Source organism: Adiantum capillus-veneris, chromosome 5 (assembly GCF_014529385.1).
Source record: "Adiantum capillus-veneris isolate H3 chromosome 5, ASM1452938v2, whole genome shotgun sequence".
NCBI classification, from domain to species: Eukaryota; Viridiplantae; Streptophyta; class Polypodiopsida; order Polypodiales; family Pteridaceae; genus Adiantum; species Adiantum capillus-veneris.
In genome coordinates, this window is record NC_140935.1 from 54091838 (window position 1) to 54114062 (window position 22225).

At 45.7% G+C, this 22225-nt stretch overlaps 1 protein-coding gene across 1 annotated transcript in view; it reads right to left on the reverse strand.

Annotated features, from left to right (window-relative positions):
* Positions 1-20902, reverse strand: part of LOC147457338 (uncharacterized) — a 35094-nt gene extending 14192 nt beyond the window's left edge. Inside the window, exon 1 of the mRNA XM_086513306.1 lies at positions 19567-20902. Within this exon, the coding sequence (XP_086369432.1) occupies positions 19567-20892 (1326 nt within the window). The 5' untranslated portion in view covers positions 20893-20902. The remainder of the gene's footprint in view (positions 1-19566) is intronic.
* Positions 20903-22225: the final 1323 nt, after the last annotated feature.

Consider the following 22225-nt stretch of genomic DNA (forward strand, 5'->3'; position numbering starts at 1 on the left):
AAGAGATAGAAAGATGAAATTGTTGTTTTTATCTCAAGAAAAGTACATTGCTAAAGTACTTGACAGATTTAATATGGCTGATGCTAAGCCTCTTGGAGTACCTTTACCTCCATACACTAAGCTTAGCAAAGCAGATTGCCCAAAGGATGAGGTGGCATTGAAAGCAATGAAGGGGATCAGCTTGTGGTTCTCTTATGTATACTATGGTTGCCAGTCGCCCCGACATTAATATGCAGTGAGAGTTGTTAGTCGATACATGTCGAATCTTGGCAAAGCGCATTGGGAAGCTGTCAAATGCATTTTGAGATATTTGCAAGGTACACAATCAAAGTGTATTTGTTATGGCAAAAGTGACTTAAAGTTGCAGGGATATTGTGATGCAAACACGGCAAGTGACATGGATACCAGGAAATCTACCAGTGGATATGTATTTGCTTGCTAGTGGTGTAGTCTCTTGGTGTTCTAGGTTGCAAAAAATTGTGGCACTGAGTACTATTGAGATTGAATACATTTCAGCCATAGAGGCTTCAAAGAAGGCCATTTGGTTGGGCAAACTTGCAAAAGAACTTGGCATGCCTGCTCATACTCCAGTGTTGCGATGTGATAGCCAGAGTGCAAATTATTTAGCCAAAAATGCAATGTTTCATGCGTGTACCAAACACAAAGATGTGCGGTGCCACTTCATACGTCAAGTATTGGAGGATGGTCTAGTCACCTTGACTAAGATCAATACACAGGATAACCCTGCAGATGTTCTCATCGAGAGTCTTGCTAAGGCTCAACATGAGCATTGCATACAGCTGGTGGGAATTGGTTAGCTTAAAGGCGTCATTTAAGCCTTTAAATAGAAGGTGGTTGGGTTAAAGGCCCTAAATGACCTCTTAATGTATATTTTTATACTTTGTCCAAGTTCACATTTTTTAAAAGTCACTTATAATAAAGTGGGAAAGCCACAAACTCATTAAGTGAGTTTTCCCCAAATCGTGTGAGCCCTCTCTCTCTCTGTTGTTTTCAATCTTCAACGCTACTGCTCTCCTGCACTCACGCTTGGTTGCACCCGGCCCAGACCTGCACTATTTCACCTCGCGCATCTCTTGGTAGCCTCTTCTTCGCGCTTTCAAGTGGTCTACTGGTCAACTAATCTGCTAGGCAAGTAGGACTAGTCCCAGCAAGCCGAGAGATAGACGAGTCCAAGAAAGGTCAACTAGCCCAAGCAGGTCAAGAAGGTTGACTAATCCAAGCAGGTCAGGCGGTCGGGTCCAAGCAGTCAAGAAGGTTGACTAGTCCAAGGCTCAAGCAGGTCAAGAATAGTCCAAGCAGAGCAAGGTGGTAAGGTACGTAAGGTACGGTACATATTCGGTACGACATGTACGTAGTATCGAATGGATAGAGTTGTTTATATAAAATTCGTAGGTATTTCTTATTTTAAAGTCAAAAACCTACAATACGGTTTGTACTTGATTAAAAATTCATAAGTATCACTCCAAGGATGTCAGTTCACTATTCTACAAACCAAGGCAAAGCTTTCATACAAGTTCCTGATCGTGCTAGCCCTCCTATATTCACCACCGCAAGGACATTCGTGTGTGCTCTACAGATGCAAGTTGTGTCAAAATGTCTACAAAATTAGGCGTTGGGATCAGGCTAAAGAAAGGCAAACCAAAAATTGCCTACGCAATAGGGTTACCCACAGCACCGCGTCCAAAAAAAATTAAAAATAAAAATCCCGTACAGTACGAATCCGTACGGTACGATATGTACCGTATAGACGTACCGTATTGTACAGATCCGTACGTACGTACGGATCCTACCTTGAAGCAGAGGTCGAGTGGTCTAGTTCTAACGGTGCAAGAGGTTCACTAGTCGTAGAGACTGCCTACCAAGCCGGTTGGTTCATAGTGTGCTCATGTATGACCCATAAAAGGCAGACTTAAGGACCATGTGTCACGTGCACATCTAACCCTATGTGTACTTGGACAAGCTACTTCATGACATGGGTTCAATTCAGTTAGCTTAGGAAGTGTTCTGGCACTTTTGTGAGTCTGTTCGCAGACCATGCATGACCAGGCACTTAGAGTAGATGCATATCCTCTGGTTGCACACAGCATGATCATCAGATTTCCATCAAAACCCATCAAGAGCATTTTTACAGTGTATAGACCTATTTTCCCTATTTTTGACATTTTTCACTTATTATTTTTGAGTGACTTTTGTTGGGAACTGGGTAGGGCAAATTCAATAAGCTAATATACCCAGCGCTATCATTTCTGGCAGAAGAGGTAGCAGGAACTTTGCGTTCAACAGGCACCTTCTCAACAAGACCACCTTCCCGCAACAGCCCTAGCGTTTTCATCCCATCTAAAAGCCTAGCGTTTTTTCATGACAGATCAGCCTTGGCGTTTGCATTGCAGATCAGCCCCGGCAACAGCAAGATAGCAGATCAGCCCTAGCGTTAGCAAATTCCACAAGCAACACAGCAGATCAGTCCTAGCGTTAGCAGATTTCTCCAACAGGATAGAACCAGCCCTAGCGTTTTTGGTTTGTAGATCAGCCTCGGCGTTTTGCAGATTCATCGCGACGGAACCTCAGTAAGCACCAGCGTTTTCAGTTTTCAGCAGTCAGACATCGCAGTAGAAGTCCCAAACCTCGCAGATCTCACCTTCCCGCAGCAGATCCTCGTCGCACGGTCAAATCCAACGTAGTTTGAGGTTTCAGCCCGGAAAACGCAGATTTCAGCATCTGAGTCGTCGTCGCATCGTCGTCATCGACATCGTCATCGACATAGAGTCAGAATTCAACAGATAAAGATTTGCTGATTTCAGCCATTAGCATTTCAACCCGCCTCGTCGTCGTCAACATCGTTGGCAAGTCCAAGCATTGTAGAGATTTGTGCAATCAATAGTGGACCGCTCTCGCCATAGAGAGTGGGGCCTTTGGAGGAGGGTTTGACAACATTTTAGTGTCGTATTCTTCTCTCTCTATCTCTCAATCTCAACACCTTCATTCACAATGTTTGCCACTTTTGTGTCCATTGCACTCTCTCACTAAAGGAACGGAGGGCTCTCCCTTCCGTAAGTAAAAGGAACCCTTGAGCACAATTCGGAGCACTCATCTTGAGCAAAGTTCAACATTCACTTCCGCTGCACCTTACACCATGTCAGTCCCCTGAAGAGACCACTGCAATATTATCACAGGAAGTGATGGCCCTTCTTACCTAGTAGAAAACTCCAACCCCACTCCCGCTACCAACCAAAGCCTCAACATCCTCGCCCCAACTGAGCCACCTCATCACCATTGTACCATCACTACCCCTGTCGCCCCTTCCCAAGAATCTCTTTCCTCCCCAGTTCAAGGCCCATTACCAACCACTCAAGAGCCTACAGTACCCACAAGAATGGTTGTGGACCTAACCAATATTTTGACAAAGGTCAAGATCAAGTGACGAGTTTCCAGCCTTCAAAGGGCTCTCAACTGAAGATGTTGACGACCATGTGAGGAGGAGTCTGAACCAGAAGATGCAAAGTTTACCTCAACATTGGATGGCCACGGAGATAAGTTGTATAGCCAATTCACAGACTTCTTCTTTGCAAACGAGGGTGCAATGAAGAGTGCTTTTTCTACTGCTTTCTACACAAGTGATTACCAAGAGAAAGCACTAGATGAGCTAGAAAGCACTAGTGATTACCAAGAGAAAGCACTAGCTTGTCCCACAACTTGATGAGACCTTTGTTGAACTGATGGCGAGGACCCCTTGGCTTTGGTGGTCAAATGGCCTAAATAAGCTGGAGACTTTATGGTGAAGAAAAGGATAGAGAAGGCTATCCCCAAGGCGTCTCAACTTCAAGAGCCCCTCAAGTCAAACTCCACCCTTGATGATTTCATTGCTGCCGCTACAAGGATAGAAAGAGTTAGAAGACTCTTCAAACACCCCTCTAGAGCTACCCACCCGCATTTCCTTAAAAGATGCCACTGAGCGCAGGGAGCTAGAGGCACTCAAGCTACAACATGCCTTGCAAGAAGACGGGTCTTCATTCACTACAATAAAGCAGGACAAGACCAGTTCAAACAGGAGCTAGAGGGACTCAAGGCTCAACGAGACACTAGGGCACAAGTGTGGTGCACTACATGCAGGAATCTTGGTCATCCTCCTCAAGAGAGCCCTCTATAACCAGCTTGGACACTCAAGCAAGAAATCAATAATAACACACGAGCAGATACAAGAACAAACTGAACACTGGAGCTGAAAAGAGAGAGAAGAGTCGACACGAAGCAACAGAGTCCCGCTCCCCAATGCATTGCCCCCAAAGTATGGAGCCCCTTTCGGTACTTCTTTCTTTATTGATAATCATAGTACGATTGCCGAAGGAAGCATCTCTGCAATCTACGATCTGCAACCATGCACAATCTGCAAGAGAGCCCTACGAGGCCTTGTTTATAAAAGTACAAAGGGGCCCTAAAATTGGGTGCCCCCAAAAGCAGACAACTGCAAGAAACAGTCGTCCAAAAGCTTCTAGAAAAGTGCGGCCAAAAATGCCATACGATCCTGCCACATCAATAGCATCATTCACAACACGATTTGCAGAAATATTGCCATATCATCAATTCGGTACAAAACTACTACGTCAACATTTAATAACCAACCAATATGTCACGTCATCGTTTTGTGGCATACCCTTCGCTCCCATAAAAAGAGTAATCACCATCCATAATGCCTACAAAACAGATAGAGACAAAAACTAACTCAATAGACACTGACTTCATGCGCACATGTACCAAATTGCACACATCTAGCACTTGCACAAAGACACCAGTCATTGAATATCTACCATAGCCTCAAGGTACACCTCTTGTCACCAAGGAGTATTTGCTAAGTCCTTCTCCTCCATCCACTTTGCATCAAGAACCATATAATTCTTGAACTTCACCAAATATCAGCGGATCTGCTTACCTTTCACTTTGCTTTCCGTGTGCGCTAGGACCTCTGTCACAAACTACTGACGTGGCAAGCCCTAAAGATCTGACCTGCTAAAGACAATCGAGGGGCCTAAACCCCAACAGAAGAAGCAAAAGAAGTCCTGACCAACTTACTGAAGCTAGACAAGTGGCCCTAACAAAAGAAGCAAAAGAAGTCCTACCCAACTTACTGAAGCCAACCAAGGAGCCTAAAACCTCAACTGAAGACAGAAGGGCCTAAGAATGAAAATTTAACCCTACCAGCTTACGGAACCATGGCCGAGGGCCTAAACCCTAAATGAGAAAAAGCGCACACACAAATTGCATAAAAGATGATGACGTGGCATGCTATACGGACCAAACCCGCAATTTGCAAAAATAGCAAATGACGTGGCGACGTTGTACGAACAGGGTGTAAGCTTTTAAACCAGATGCTTATAGAAGCATTGCTTTTCATGTAGCTCCTTTTGGATAGGCCAAGGGCCTTTAAAAAAGGTGTGTGGGCTCCCTCTCTCTAGCATTCTACCACGTGGAGAAACACAACAAAGTCCTCAGAGTTGTACATGTTGTACCAATATAAAGAAATATATATATCTATCTATCTATCTATCTATCTATATATATACCACTCTCAGCACTTTCCCTCACAGTTTCCACTCTCTTGTTTTGTTCATTGCACAATCTCTCATTAAGTCGAGGAAGGCTCTCCCTTCCCTAAGTAAAAGGAACCTTGGGCACTCACTGATCACTCATCCTGAGCATACACCATTATCCACTTCCGCTACACATTACAATAGAATTTGGTGCAATCCGTGGTCTGGATGGGGATGGAAGATCTCAAAACCGTTCTCCTGGTGTAGGGACTTCTCCAATTCCACCCTCATCACCTTCACGCGAAGTATCCATTATGCTTCTCGTGATGACCATGCACTGACTACTTGGGTACTTGGGGCACTTGGATACTTGGGATTCTTAGTACTTGGACTGCTTGCAATCTACATTTAAGAAGGCTTTTCTCTAACCCAAAACCATTCTCCTGGTGTAGGGACTTCTCCAATTCCACCCTCATCACCTTCACGCGAAGTATCCATTATGCTTCTCGTGATGACCATGCACTGACTACTTGGGTACTTGGGGCACTTGGGTACTTGGGATTCTTAGTACTTGGACTGCTTGCAATCTACATTTAAGAAGGCTTTTCTCTAACCCAAGCTCAACTCCTTCCTGCGGGTGCACCTCCTAGCGGCCTTGCGCTCACACCAAGGTTTCTTTTTCCCACCTCCCGTCGATTGGCCTGCCGCAATGTGCAAGGTCCGCTCTCAATGAGTGGAAAAGAGAAACGAGGAAAGGCTAGACAAGTTGGATCACTTGTCACTCTTCAAAAACACAGATTAGGAATCGACACGCCCAAGTGGTCTTGGGTTACATGCGATCGCAACAAAACAAAAAATTCCAAGGTTCTTATATGACGCTTTTTTTGAGTGATGATATCGTACACTGCAAGAGAGCTCTAATACCAATGTTATGTGCAACGGAAGTGATTTATGGTGTATGCTCAAGATGAGTGCTCAATGTGTACTCAAGGTTCCTTTTTTTGAAGGGAAGAGAGAGCCCCCCTTTACTTCATGAGAGTTGTGCTAAAGACTAAAACAAGAGACTGAAAACTATGAGTGAAGGTGTTGTGAGTGGGGGGGGGGGGGGGGGGGGGGGGGGGGGGGGGGGGGGGGGGGAGGAGAGAGAGAGGACCGACACCAAAAGGGGTCGCGAACCCCCCTCTAGGGGCCCCTCTCTCCATTGCTAGAGAGATATTTGCTTTAGATTGCACAAAAACTGGTACAATAATACTAAATGCCGGAGTGATTTGGCGATAGATGTCAAGGTACTGCGAGGGAGATTTAAACTGACAAGTGCTGGCAATCTGTGGCCAAAAACGCTAATTTTTCTAATGGATGAAAACGCTAATTTTGGTGGTTGAAAACGCTGGGAAGGGGTGCTGAGGGAAAGCGCTAACTGCTGGTCTGGTGCTGTTGCGGATAGGCTCCAAAGACTGGCACCCCCTTAGTTACTTTTTTATCATTAATCATTGCAAAGTACAAGTCCCGAGGGACCTTTGCTCTCAAACTCTACGTCCAAAATTCAAATGCTCTCCAAAGTGAGGCCCCAGGGGCTCTATTATTCTTACAAGGGATGCCCAAAAACAAAACCCCAAAAGCAAGCAAGTTCAAAAGCACTAAGCCCAAAAGCAGCTAATCCCAGAAGCTTACGTAAAGCTGTTATGAGAGTGCACATGTGCAGAAGCGTGAGAGAGAGAGAGAGAGAGAGAGAGAGTAGACCACAAACGCAAGATATGGTGAAGAGGGGGTGATCAACCCATGACTACCATGAGCAGAAGACCCAATACACAATGTCAGACTATGTGAAATGGGTACCCCCCTGACTCCATACATAGGAGTGCCCAAGGTGTGCGCACCCAGCTCAAGTGGGCGGTCCGACATGTAACAAACTGATGACGTGGCAAATTTCCAAAAATTGCGCTGGCATGATGACATGGCAAGCTGTACGGATTTCCGCGTTTTGCGCTGGCTGATGACGTGGCAGACTGTACGGATTTCCGTAAATTACGCTGGTAACTTTTGGCATTGCTTTTTGGACCAAAAGCTTTTGAGTTTTAAAGGCTTTTTACTGTAACTGCTTTTCAGGTCAAGGGCCTTTAAATATGAGGCTAGGGCTCATTCTCTAGCATGCTTCCTGAAGAAGGTGCACAGTCTGGAGTACCGCTTGATGTAATATAAAGATATACCGAAAGGGGCGCCAAGGTTTGGGGCCAATACTCTCTGGGGTGGAATTTCGCCACTCCGTGTCGCGTGTTGCCTCTCTCTTTTAATTCAGTTGTTATTGAAGTGCTAAAAGTCTACTCAGTCTGTTCTTTTCTATTGGCACGTGGTGCCCGCCTTGTGACAGTGGTATCAGAGCATCAGGCCTGTGCTTTTCTGAAAGCATACCGGTCCTACATAAGAGCAGACAGAAGCTATTGGAATTTATTCGAGGTATCTTCACCATGCTGTGCTCAGCTACGACCTTATGAAAGAAACCTAACCCTAATTTTTGGTGCAGGTTTCACGATGGAAAGTCAGTCAACTTTTCGAGCTCGGCTGATGTCGAGATTGCTTTTTAAGTTTGAATTTTGTCTGAGAACTTGTTTGGTGATCCTGTTTGAAATTTGTTTGAAATGGATGGTATCTGTTTTGAACCTGTCTTGGTGCCGATTTGATTTGTTTGACTCTGGTTTTAATACTGGTTTCAATGATTGGTGATTTTACTCCTGGGTGGAGTTGTGAGAAATTATGTTTGAGAATGCTTGTTCATACTCATGGCCCAGACCCTTGTGGTTATTTACGGGGGAAGTATTGAATGATTGAAAAGTGCTGTTTTTTTTTTATACTCATGGCCTGAACCCTTGTGGTTATTTACGGGGGGAGTATTGTTGTTGTGACTCTCGGCCCAGACCCGGATGGTTATGCGGGAGGAGTATTAAGAAGTCTGAGCAATGGTTACTCTCAACACCTCCAAACGACGCAAGTTGCGGTCTGGGGGGCATTTGGTTGTAAAAGGCCTCTATATCTCCCGGCTCGGACCTTTTTTAGGTTATGCAAGAGGAGTGATGAGGGAGTCGTTGAATATCTCCCGACCCAGACCTTGTTAGGTTATGCGGAAGGAGTGTTCATCGGCGGCTTTATGTTTCTATGTCTTGTAACATGCATATGTAAGCATTTGTGCTGCATTGTGATGTGCCAACTACTGAAAATTCCTAATTGGATGAGATTGCGTGGGTATGTAATTTTGTGTGCATCAAGATACCCGTGGAAGATCAATACGGTCTGGGTGTGATGGCTAATTTTACTACGCCGGAATATCAAGAGTTTTGATCTGGACGAAAGGAGAAGCTAACTCCTTGATCAAAAGAGCAGAAAGAGAAGCTAACTCCTTGATCAAAACAACCGAAAGGAGAAGCTAACTCCTTGATCAAAAGAGTAGAAAGAAGAAGCTAACTCCTTAATAAAAAGAACAAATTGATTGTCCCTCGGAATGACCCTCGAAAATTTTTGAGCTAACTTGAGTTGTTTTGCAGATATGCTATAATCGCGGACGATTACTCTCTTTCAAGAAGGGGAGATGTAACAAACTAATGATGTCGCAGATTTCCGAAAATTGCGTTGGCATGATGACATGACAGGCTGTACGGATTTCCACGTTTTGCGTTGGCTAATGACGTGGCAGGCTGTACGGATTTCTGTAAATTACGCTGGCACAAGGAACAACCTAGACTATGGATGGCCAACCCGGAGACACTAGCCGTACAGGCAGTGCCCTAGACTTGTGTGAAGTAGCATAGTGGTGTAAATCTAACACCCCCCCTCAGCACCTAATGCTAAACAATCGCATGAAGCCGAAGATGTGAGGCAAATGATGAAGATGTGTACTGCCATGTTTGCAGCAGGTCACGAGCAGTGTAGCAAATTGTTGTACTCCGCCGATAAAGGCGTGAAGGTCGTGAACTGAGTGTGAAAACAACTCCTTGTCTAAAAGAAGTGTCAATAGACCATCAAGTGTCATGCCCAATAGGACTTGTGGTGTCTCTAGTCAAACCGTCTAGAGAAAATGGAGAAGCCGAGGAACCATCATGAGACTGACCGGAAGCCTGTCAATGCACGAACCTGTAACCCAGTGTGGCCAAGTGGCTAGGCTGTATTAAACTCTTGGAAGGCTAGAAGTAGCAATCTACACCGTAAACGCCTTCGAAACAAGGAAAGCCAGACTAAGTAGTCTGCATTGTAGAAGCTACCGTAAGCTACAACAGTCACCAGTAGACCGCACGGACTACCACCGGATGGTGTCCTATCAGTAGGTAGGATAATCCAAGATGAGGTGTCACAAGAGGTGTAAGGTGCAGCGGAATGAATGTTGTATTTTCTCAAGATTAGTGATCTTTATTGCTCAAGGTTCCTTTTAGTTCTTAGGGAAAGAGAGAGCTTTCCGTATTATGGAGAGTGCTATGATCACGAACAAAGTGACTGGATATTGTGCGTGCAAGTGAATGGGACTGAGAGATAGAGAGAGAAGAGAGATACGACACCAGAGACGTTGTAAAACCCTCCTCCGAAGGCCCCACTCTCGTATCTGTGGTCTTCTAATCGCTGAATTTCGGGGCTGTTTCGGTGGCTGAAAATGACTGCTTTGGCTGCGTTTTTATGGCTGAAAATGGGGGAGCATCTGCAACCATCTTGGGCTTATCTTCTACTGTGTCATAGACTGAAAACTGAGAGCATCTGCTGCGGTGAGGACTGATAATCAAAAACGCTGATGTGGCTGAGTCTTGCTGGCGTTTTTGCAAGAAAAACGCTGGGCTGAATGGTACTGTAGGGCAAACGCCAGGCAAAGCAATGTGATGGCGATGCTGAATGATGTGGGGGAGACGCCAGGGATGGGGTGAAGGTGGCGATGGTACTGCTTGGAAACGCTAGGGGGTCATGAGGGGGGGTACTGCTGAGAAGTTGCTTGTTGAGCGGGAAGCTCCTGCTACCTCTTCTGCCACAAAGTGCTAACTTGGGTTTGCTTATATATTAACTTAGCAAAATTGCCCTACCTACTTTTGTTGAAAAGTCACTTAAAAATAATAAGTAAAAATAACCAAAAATAGGAAAATAGGCTAAATGCACTGGAAAATTCCCCTAACTGATGCTAATGGATTCTGATGGGAATTTCGATGATCATGCTGTGTGCAACCGGAGGATATGCATCTATGCTAAGTGACTGGGCATGCACGGTCTACGAGTAGACTCACAAAAGTGCCAGATCACTGCTAATCTAGACTTGACTGAACTGACTGAACCCTGTTGTGGTGTAGCTTGTCCACGGACACATAGGGTTGGGATGTGTCACGTGACAAGAGGGGCACCACGTGCCAATAGAAAAGAACAGACTGAACAACTTTAAGCACTTCAAATAACAACTGAACTGAGAGAGAGAGAGAGAGAGAGAGAGAGACAACACGCAACACGGAGTGGCGGAATTCCACCCCAGAGAGTATTGGCCCCAAACCTTGGCGACCCTTTCGGTATTTCTTTACAGTGCATCAACATAGTACAAGCCGGTACTCCATACTATGCACCTTCTCCAGGAAGCATGCCAGAGAATGAGCCCTAACCTCATATTTGAAGGCCCTTGGCCTAAAAAGCAATTTACAGTAAAAAGCCTTCAAACTTGAAAGCATCTAGTCCAAAAGCAAAGCCAAAAAGCTATCAGCATAAATCACGGAAATCCGTACAGCCTGCCACATCATCAACCAACGCAAAACTCAAAAATCCGTACAGCCTGCCACATCATCATGTCAACGCAATTTTCGAAATTCTATTTGCTGCCCTTAGGGTTAGGATTTCTACAATTTTAGGGTTAGGATTTTCATAATTAGGGTTTGCAGGTTTTATGGTTAGAGTTTCCAAAATTAGGGTTTTAGCAATTAGGGTTTCTGGTAAAATTTAGGGTTAGGGTTTCTGCTCTCGAACAGCCACGTCGTCTGTAAGTTGGCTCCATTCTTTAGGCTTTGACACGTCAACAGTTTGTTACATCTCCCCTTCTTGAAAGAGAGTAATCGCGGAATCGTCCGCGATTACAACATATCTGCAAAACAACTCAAGTTAGCTCAAAAAGTTCCGAGGGACAATCAGTTTGCTCTTTTTATTAAGGAGTTAGCTTCTCCTTTCTGCTCTTTTGATCAAGGAGTTAGCTTCTCTTTTCGGCTGTTTTGATCAAGGAGTTAGCTTCTCCTTTCGGCTGTTTTGATCAAGGAGTTAGCCTCTCCTTTCATCCAAATCGGAACTCTTGATATTCCGGCGTAGTAAAATTAGCTATCACACCCAGACCGTACTGATCTTCCATAGGTGTCTTGATGCACTAAAATTACATACCCAAGCAATCTCATCCAATTAGGAATATTCAGTAATTGACACATCACAATGCAACACAAATGCTCACATATGCATGTTACAAGACACAACAAACAGCGCCGCTGAGCACTCTCCCGAGACAAACGGTCTGCGATATTAAGCTACTCAACGACTACCTAGTCACTCCCCCCGCAAATAACCTAAAAAGGTCCGGACCATGAGCTCAGAAGACTGTACAACCAAACGCTCCCTAGACCGCAGTCTGCATCGCTCGGAGGTTCAAGCATACAACCAAACGCTCCCCAGACCGCAGTCTGCGTCGCTTGGAGGTTCAAGCATACAACCAAACGCTCCCTAGGCATCTGCCTGCGTCGTTCGGAGGTTTTCTAGCATACAACGAAACGCTCCCCAGGCATCGGCCTCCGTCGTTCCGAGGTTCAAACAATACCAAAACAGTATTTCTTACTTCTCCACCCGGGAGTAAAAATCACCAATCAATGAAACCAGTATTGAAACCAGAGTCAAACATTTCAAATCGGCACCAAGACAGGTTTAAAACAGATAGCATCCATTTCAAACAAAGTTCAAACAATACTTTCTCAAACAATGTTCAAAAGTATCTAACTAGAAAACAACTAGAGATGTCATTCAAGGTTTTGTTCGGACAATCGAACTTTGAGGACAACGGGCTTGCCCTTCTGCATCACGGAAATGGTTCGGTTCCGGACCTGGAGAGCTGCATCATTCTTGTCGTGCCAGGGCATGCCCAAGAGAACGTCGCAATTGCCCAACTTCATAATGTGGAAATTGGCTTTTCCATGATAATCTTGTATAGTCACTGGAAGTGCACCAATGAGCGGTACCACTTTCTGAGTTTGCCCCGTGGCTAGCTCAGCTTCAATTTCTCCACCCTTTGCATCATAATCAAAGTGCATCTGCTTCAAGAATTCTGGATGGATGAAGTTCTCCATAGCTTCGAGGTCAAAGAAAATAAGGGCTTTCAAGCCGTTGACTTTTCCATATGTCACGTGACACATTCAACCCTATATGTCCGTGGACAAGCTACAGCACGACAAGGGTTCAGTCAGTCTAGATTTAGAAGTGATCTGGCACTTTTGTGAGTCTGTTCGCAGATCGTGCATGTCCAGACACTTAGTGTAGATGCATATCCTCTGGTTGCACACAGCATGATCATAAGCGTTCCCATTAGAATCCATTAGAATCCTTCAAGGGAATTTTCCAGTGCATTTAACCTATTTTCCCTATTTTTGACATTTTTCACTTATTATTTTTAAGTGACTTTTGTTGGAAAGTAGGTAGGGCAAATTGAGTAAGTTTGTATATAAGCAAACCTAGGCTAGCACTAATTGGCAGAATAGGCAGCAAGAGCACCTTGCTCAACAGGCAACTTCTCAGCAAGACCAACCCCCGCGACAACTCTGGCGTTTTCTCTCAACAGAAGGCCTAGCGTTTTTGCACCAGATCAGCCAACGTTTTTGCACTAGCAGATTCCAGCTACAGCGGGACATCAGATCAGCCTAGCGTTTTGCATTTACAAGACAACCGGAGACAGATTTCCAAATTTTCAGCCCTAGCGTTTTTGCATCTGCATCATAACCCAATGTTTTGCAGATTCACCGCGACGGAACATCAAGAAACCTCAGCATTTTCAGTTTTCAGCCCTTAGACACCGCAGATCAAGTCCCGAACCTCGCAGATCTCACCTTCCCGCAGCAGTTCCTCGCCGCACGGTCAATTCCCGCAAGGTTTACAGTTTCAGCCCGGAAAACGCAGATTTCAGCACCTGCGTTTTCAACGCGTCGTCATCGCATCGTCGCCATCGACATCGTCATCGACATAGAGTCAGAATTAAGCAAATAAAGATTTGCAAATTTCAGCCATTAGAGTTTTCAGATTTCAGCCCGTCTCGTCGTCGTCCTAATCGTCGGCAAGTCCAAGCATTGTAGAGATTTGTGCAATTATAAGTAGACTGCTCTCGCCATAGAGAGTGGGGCATTTGGAGGAGGGTTTTACAACGTCTCTGGTGTCGTATTCTCTTCTTTATCTCTCAATCTCATGCACTTCCATTCACAGTGTCCATTCACTTTGTTTGTGTCCATAGGACTCTCTCACTAAGGGAACAGAAGGCTCTCCCTTCCGTAAGTAAAAGGAACCTTGAGCACACTTCGGAGGACTCATCTTGAGCAAAGTTCGAACATTCATTCCGTTCCACCTAACACCATAAGCTCTGCATAATTCATTAAAACTCTCGAGGTGTATACCATAAATATCGGGTACTTGTCCAATAGCAGGTCTAGCCTTCTTGGCCGGAGATGGCCGCGGGGATCTGTCTGTCGTGGGAGCAGAAGGTTGCACTGAGGTCGAGGCTCGCTCAGGACATGTATTGAGCGTAAGTCCTCTTTGGAAACATTCGAAGCATCGGCCTTCTTGTAAAAAGGCGTCTCATTGACGTTGTGTCAAACGAGGCCGTTGAGGTTGGTTTTCATGGGATTCGTTCGTTGTTGCCGAGAATTCTGGTTAGTGGCCAGAGGTTCTTCTGTGGTAAACTCACAACTTTCCTTTCATGAGCTTATAGCCGACCACCGCATGGTCCATAAGCTCTTGCATGGTAGAGATTTGCTTGGAGAGACAATATTCTTGCAATGGTGATGGTAGTCCAATGGTGTAGCGCTCGCACTGGTTCCCCAAGGGAATGAACTTAAAGGACACCGGAAGGTACACGTCGAGAAACCTTTGGTTATGGTCGTCCATGGTTTCGGTGGCAAGCATTTTCAAGTTGCCCCACTTTGTCAAAATCCGGACTTCAAACATCGAAGTCATGTAACTACGTGCAAAAATTGTCTTGAAAGCTTGCCAAGTCCTTGGAGCATGTGGTTGTGTCACGATTGAACTCCACCATTGCATAGCATTATCTTTAAGAAATTCCGCTACTCGAAAAATCTTGGATTCTTCTGTATAATTCCCCAAAGCATAGATGTTGTCGAATTGCTGTAGGAACTACAATGCTTTCTTGCGATCTTTCACCCCGAAAAAAGTGAAAAATTTGACTGTCGTACCATCATCTTTGAAATCTTTGGGTTGGTTAGGCGCATGTCCTGGGCATGGATAATAAGGCTATCCATATGGGCTCCAAACATTGTAGCCTGGTGGCGATGGTGGTGGTGGTGGAGGTGGGGACAATGGCGGTGGCAAAGGCGGTTGCACTAGATCAAGGTCAGATGGTTGCACCATATTCCTGAAGACTCCCCCGATCGGAATAGATGGCTGAGAAGGTTGCCGATTGAAAGCTCTCGTACTTTCTATTGCCGGAGGAGGAGGTACCACCTGGGGCATCAGAGGGGATAACATGTAGTTCAAAAATTGTTGAAAACTTTGAAGCATCTGAAGATTCTGCTGAGGATGCCGCGAAAGAATGTCGTGAAGCTCGTTGAGCAGAAACTGCAAAAATTCTGTTGAAACAATGAATTCCAAGAATTGGGTTCTTAATTGGCTTATGCCTTGTAAGACACTGTGGTGAAGACGGAAGCGCGCCCAATGCGCGATGAAGTAAGGGTGGGAGTGGCTAATGAGTCCGGGTTGGAGGGCGAAGATACCTCAAATAAAATTCCAAAAAGCTCTGTCTGCTCTTTTGTGGGACCGGTATGCTTTCAACGCCTGTATCTCTTGCCTCCAATCCCCGGTGTCAACCAAAACACAATCCGCTCCAACAACACCACCAAACCGCATCTCGGTGTGCCTCTCAATGTAAATGAGCTGGGAGTGGCCTACTGCCCAAGTCGGGGGATAAGTTTGTTGTAAGGTTACAAAGGGTGAGTGTAAGCAACTCTGAAGATAGCAATCCAAATGATTAGGAGTGTAGAAGAGCAACTGCACTACCATCCAAGCCAAGCTCTGGGTGACTCCGGATGTAGTCGCATAATGATGCCTAATCTCCCGCAGCTTGCGGGTAAACTCTCCAAGAGAGTCAAAAGCATTGAAGTCCCACTCCAATCTAAAGATCCAAGCAATGAACCTGTCCAAGAGGAGATCCAAGATCCTCTCTCTGAGTCCATGTAGATGCTCCTAATACCTCCGTAAGCAAGTGATCCGTAGTGTCGAGGTCAAGTGGTAAGGGTCTGTCCACCCAAGATGGTGGTGTCTTCTCTGGGAATGTCTGAATCCCATATGCCATGAGCATGGCCATATCTCGTGTGAACTCCTTTCATGAGTGCATAGGTGTGTCCATAGCAAACCACAAGTCACCACCCCCTCTAGAGTGCACAACCGCCAAATGATGGCCAGAATGAATGGATCTCCCAAGGATCGTACGTCCGTAGATGATCAAGCCGATGTCGAAGATACCCTATACTGTAGCAGTCACTGAGAGACCGCATGGACCACCATCGGATGGTGTCCTGGCAAGAGGTAACTTCATTCTCTCTTAAAAACTCAAACCATGTGGCTACTGTCCAAAACACAACTGCGAGGTGATGAAAACAATGTACAGGAATCACGACAGCGATGCACCGGATGCAAAGCCGTGTCGGAAGCAAGATTCATGTGGGCCAAGCTGAGCGCTGCCCCCCTCTGCTGAAAACGCCAGATCTCGCCAAAAACGCAGGTAGAGGGAGGGGTGTTTCGGCAACGAAAGTGCCCAACAGAGGTAGAGCTAGCAGTCACAAGCAAAAACGTTGGTGGAGGAGGTGAAACTCCACGATGAAAACTCTCTAGATTTCATTGCTTGCCTGGCCTTTTGCAAGACGTTGGCTGATGTGATCCCTTGGAAGAAGTACTGATGCGGGTGACGCGCCTTGGACATGAAGAGCATCAAGCTTTGGTACGATGTGGGTGCGCGTGTGCGGAAGAGAGAGAGAGAGAGAGAGAGAGAGAGAGAGAGAGAGAGAGAGAGAGAGAGAGAGAGAGAGATACCACAAACGCAAAATATAGTGAAGAGGGAGCGATCAGCTGCCCATGACTACCATGAGTAGAAGACCCAATACACAATGTCAAACTATGTGAAATGGGTACCCCCCTAACTCCATATATAGAAGTGCCCAAGGTGGCGCCCAACTCAAGTGGGCGGCCGGACAAGGTACAACCTAGACTATGGATGGCCAGCCCGAAGACACTAGCCATACAAGGAAGTGCCCTAGACTTGTGTGAAGCAACAAAGTGGTGTAAATCTAACAACTGCCACGTCAGCAACCCAACGCAAATCGCAGCAATCTGTACAGCCTGCTATGAGGTGCCTGCAACATAAATCGTGAAAATTTTGTACGGCCCTACAAGCTACTACGTCAGCATCCATACAATCTGCCACGTCAACATGTCAACGCATTTTACAGAAACCTCTCCCAGAGCTCAAGCTTTTGGTCTTTAGGGTTTTAGGCCCCACGACCGATGCCGGACAAGGTACAACCTAGACTGTGGATAGCCAGCCCGGAGACACTAGCCGTACAAGGAAGTGCCCTAGACTTGTGTGAAGCAACAAAGTGGTGTTAATCTAACAATTGCAACGTCAGCAACCCAACGCAAATCGCAGCAATCTGTACAGCCTGCTATGCGGCGCAGTGGTGTAAATCTAACAATTGCCACGTCAGCAACCCAACGCAAATCGCAGCAATCTGTACAGCCTGCTATGCGGCGTCTGCAGCATAAATCGCGAAAATTCCGTACGCCCTACAAGCTACCACGTCAGCATCCGTACAATCTGCCATGTCAACATGTCAACGCATTTTACGAAAACCTCTCCCAGAGCTCAAGCTTTTGGTCTTTAGGGTTTTAGGCCCCACGACCGATGCTTCATAAGTTCTTCAAGTTAGTCCGTTCAGTTTCTCTTGTCCACTTGGTCATTTCTCCGCCAATTGGTCATGCCATGTCATCACTTTGTGATAGTTTTCTTCAGCTCCTTGCAGACGAGTAGTTAGAGGGGTGTTGTCTCTATCGTATTCACTGCTAGAACCCATGTGTTGCAAAAAGGATACGATCCTCCGTAGAAGAAGGATCGTTTGAGCTTTGATACCATTGTTACAAGGTTGGATACTCTAAGCAAGAAATCAATAGCAACACATGAACAGAAATTATAAATAACCGAATTGAACTTGAATAGAGAGAGAGAGAGAGAGGAGCAAAGTCAACACGATGCAATAGAGTTTCATTTCCAAATCCACTGGCCCCAAAGACTTGCACCCCTTTCGGTATTTCTTTCTTTATTGCCGATCACCAAGGTACAACTCCCGAGGGTCCAACTCTGTGACTATATCCATATGCTCTTAGAGAGTGGCCCTTAGAGCCGTACAAGGAATGGCCAAAAGCAAAGTCCCAAAAGCTCTCATCCAAAAGCACTTGACCCCCAAAAGCATCTACTCTCAAAAGCTTGCGTAAATCCCACCTCTGCAACCAACACAAAACGTGAAAATCCGTATAGCAGTGTCTGATCAACAATTAATGCTAATTACGAAATTCGCAAATCAATCCTTATGCTTTTTTTAATTAGAGCTTAGGCCCTTCGGTTGTGCTCTTCAAGTTAGTAGGGATTAGGTTTTTTAACCCTAACGTCCTAGGCCTCTCGACCACATCTTCTCTAGTCCTCTCTACCATATCCTTTAAGTTGGGCATGCCACATCTCTTGGGCATCTCATCTGAGACAACGCCTTCACTTGCCTTCCCCCTCCTACTCCTGGTAGCCAAGGTGTTATCTCCCCTCCAGAGCCGGCTTCTACCTCTTGCATTGGTTTCAAAGAGTTTTTTCATTCTCAGCTTGCTTTCTTCCACCACACATGACTCGCCTTCAGCTTCCGAATTCTCAAAGCTTGCAAACTCAAGCCAAATGCTCTCTTCCATGACCTATTGGTTCCAACTGCTGTATCACACGGTTGTTACACTATGCTACCAACCCTTGTCTTCAGTGTTTTGGTATAGACAGCCTGATACCTTTGCTCTATCGGCGACATCCCAGGTTCTTCAAGAGATTGTGGTCATTTCCCCATCCTCACATCTTACTTTTCCCTACAGCTATGTCAACTTTCGGCAACCGGAGGTGCCAATCTTCCACCCATCGGAAAAGTTGGATGGTTCCAGCTTTACAGTTTGGAAGGTAAAGAACATGGTTATTCTTAAGGCGAACAACTTATAGGATTGGCTGATGGACCACGCCTATATGCTCTGCTAATCTCCACAATAATCATGAAATATTAGCCCAACCTTCAAAATAGCTCCCATTCAAACCCAACCTGGCAAATAGATACGACCCAAAGAGGATTTTTGTAACATATATTGTAACTTCACTAGGGTGCATTGTGACGATTGAAGACTTCCTCCGACAATGATAAAGAGGCAATCTTCTGTGTCCAGGCAGCAATGGAATCATCTCACAAAAAAAACTCCCGACGTGTTCTCTATGATCAAAACAGTACTAACTGATACTTTCAGAAGCTTACGTGAAATGGCTCTCACAATGCTTCGAGGTGACCATCAGCGCACAAATGTCAGAAAGATCACCAACTTGGCGTTTAAGAGTTAAAAGAGCTAAAGTAGTGACAGGGCAGCCTTGTTCTTGAGGGTAGGGAAAAGAACAATTGGGATTACAATAATGATCATCAACATCAGAGACATCACAGAGAAAAATCAGGTGGCATGCAACTCCATTAAAAATACACAAAACACTTACTTCTTCCTTCTCACAATACTGGTCATCGGCAAAGATATCCAAAGCTTCTGATCCTGGAAAACACCTGCTGAAGAGTCTCATCTTGTAGAAGCGATCTTTCACCTGGACCCTTTCTCTGAGTTTTCTAACAACTTCTGCACACTCATCAAGCTTTAAATTCTCTGCCTCATCCTCTCCGTAAACGGGAGCTTGAGGGGCAGTTGCAGGACACTCAGTCTCAAAGACGTCCTTAACCTTTTCATCAAGCTCTTTCTTGGCTTCCAATGCATTAAGCTCATCGATTCCTCCAACAAACGTATTGTTAAAAAACACCTGAGGAACGCTGGAAGTTCCTGTTCTCTCTTCCAGCTCCATCTTTCGTTGAGGGAAGATGTCCACATTAACCTCCACAAAGCTCAGACCTTTGCTTCTGAGAAAGGATCTGGCTGCTCTGCTGTCTTGGCATCCAGATTTGGAAAATAGAGTGATTCTACCTTTCATTTTAGGACCATGAGAGCTGCTATGTAATGAGCCATCCAAATCAATGCCCTTGGGAGACTGAAGGTCAGGTGAAGCTGCATGCAGACCGCCAGCCTCGACCGGATCACCATCTTTCTCCGGTAGCAATCCTAAATCTTCCATTTTGTCCGAAAGACGCCTTAATGCATTTGACATCACCACACCCCGCTCCTTCACAAAACTTTTCAATGCTGCAGCTTTCTCTGGCCAATCTACACCTTTCCGAGCAAACTCAAGAGCAGAAAAGAGGCCCTTATCATGGCTTTGAGAAGTCTCACTGCTAGGAGACCTCTCCGACTCTCCATGCATACCCCCACCTGCTTTCTCCGTGCCATCAAACACTGGTTCCTCTGGGATGCGCTCAAGAGGGACATCTGCAGCAGACAAGGTTGACTGAGCTTTCACCTCCTCTCCTTCGAGAGGACCATCCACCCTTTTAGTATCCGCAGATACATCTAACTTCTGTACGACGATCTCTCCATCTGATGCATCCTTGTTTCGATCTGCAGGAGAGGGGCCCTCAGCTGCTACGGCAGCTTCGGTAGGCTGATCCTCCTTGACAGCAGGAGCATCCATGGAAATCTGATTGAAATGGTGATAGCAATACGATGTGATGAAACGAATCGAATTGGGCGATGGATGAAGTGAAACTATGGGAGCATGAGGAACTGTAACTGTGGCGAAACGTGGAGAAAAGAGCGATCTAGGGTTCTGCACAGTGGTGGATTCTGCAGCCTCGCTCGAAGACAAAGGAGAGATGCATGAACGACAGGAAACGAAAAACGTGCAAAGCCTCGGACTCGGAATCCCAAATCGAGCGGGAAGCATTCATATGCCCTTAGGGACGGACCCGTTCAAATTGTGGACTTTGTGGCTAGACTCTAGGTTTTTCAATCCATTCGTGAGCTGTGATCAAAATGAAGACGACCTCTCATGAAAGTCTCTAGTGGGTGCATAGTCCTGGTCGTTCTTCTTGTATACTTTTTTGGTGTATAAGGGGAGCGGCCGGGCGTGTCCTACCCGACTCCGAAAACAAAACAAAAAAAATCCAAGGGAGTAGTGCCCCACTCAGGCCGGATTCAGGCATACCCGACTAAAGAATGCTCGCGACCAAGTTGCCGTCGTGCTTGTTGTTCACAAGCAACGGAGGTGTAGCGATTCAGTAGACAATCTACGGCCTTGCAATCAACGTTCAACCTTTGCTCTCCGCGTTTGGTATTGAAAAGTGTAGTGCATGTTTATCTTGTTGGGAGGAGGGGGGGGGGGCACCCTTGTTCTAGTGGGCTCAAAGAAGCTCCCATTGTTTTGTTTCCCAATGAGAAAGCTCCAACGTGGACAGGACACCCCTTTTGTCGTCCCTAATGAACCCGACCTGAGCCCATTGGGTCACATATGGCTCTGGATTTGATGATATGAGAGAAAGCTCCTTGCACATGTGTCAAAGACCTCACTCGTATGTTACACCATGCACAAAAGTTTTAGAGAGTTTGCAAGTTGAGTTTAATGATACTGTTTTGCATCTTAATCGCATTCATGCAGTACGTTGGCAGCTGGCTAAGTAGACAAATGGGTGTGAAAAAAGTGTGTGAATATGCCAAGGTTGAGAATGTAACTTGCTTTGATAAATTGATCGATTTGGAGTTCGTGTACAATTTGAGCATTGGAAATGTTCTTTATTGAGGACCCTATAGTTTATACAAGCTCACATGACTCGTCTCCGTGGGTCTCGCTCGCTCTTATCAACAACCCAACTAAAGGCATATGAGGTTTACTCAGGGTGGTTGGGGTGGGGTGATGCAAACTATTGGTGGAGCTCGCTGTTGGTGTTGGGCGGCCAAAAAACAAAGATTGTCATTGTGAGCTGAGTGAGAGAAAGGTCGCGAGTAGCAATTGTGGAATCAAGCCTTTATGAGGTGTGGAGAGCGCAGACATGGCTCAGTAGGACATTGACCACGTAGTAGAGCAAGGTTGATTGAGGGTGAGGCCAGACTCTACAACAGAAAAACCATATGGCATAGAGGGGTCTCTCTCTCTCTCTCTCTCTCTCTCTCTCTCTCTCTCTCTCTCTCTCTCTCTCTCTCTCTCACTCACACACACACACACACACACACACACACACAAATTGTTGCTTCAGCTCCCAGCTACGGAGCCTTCGCCTTCA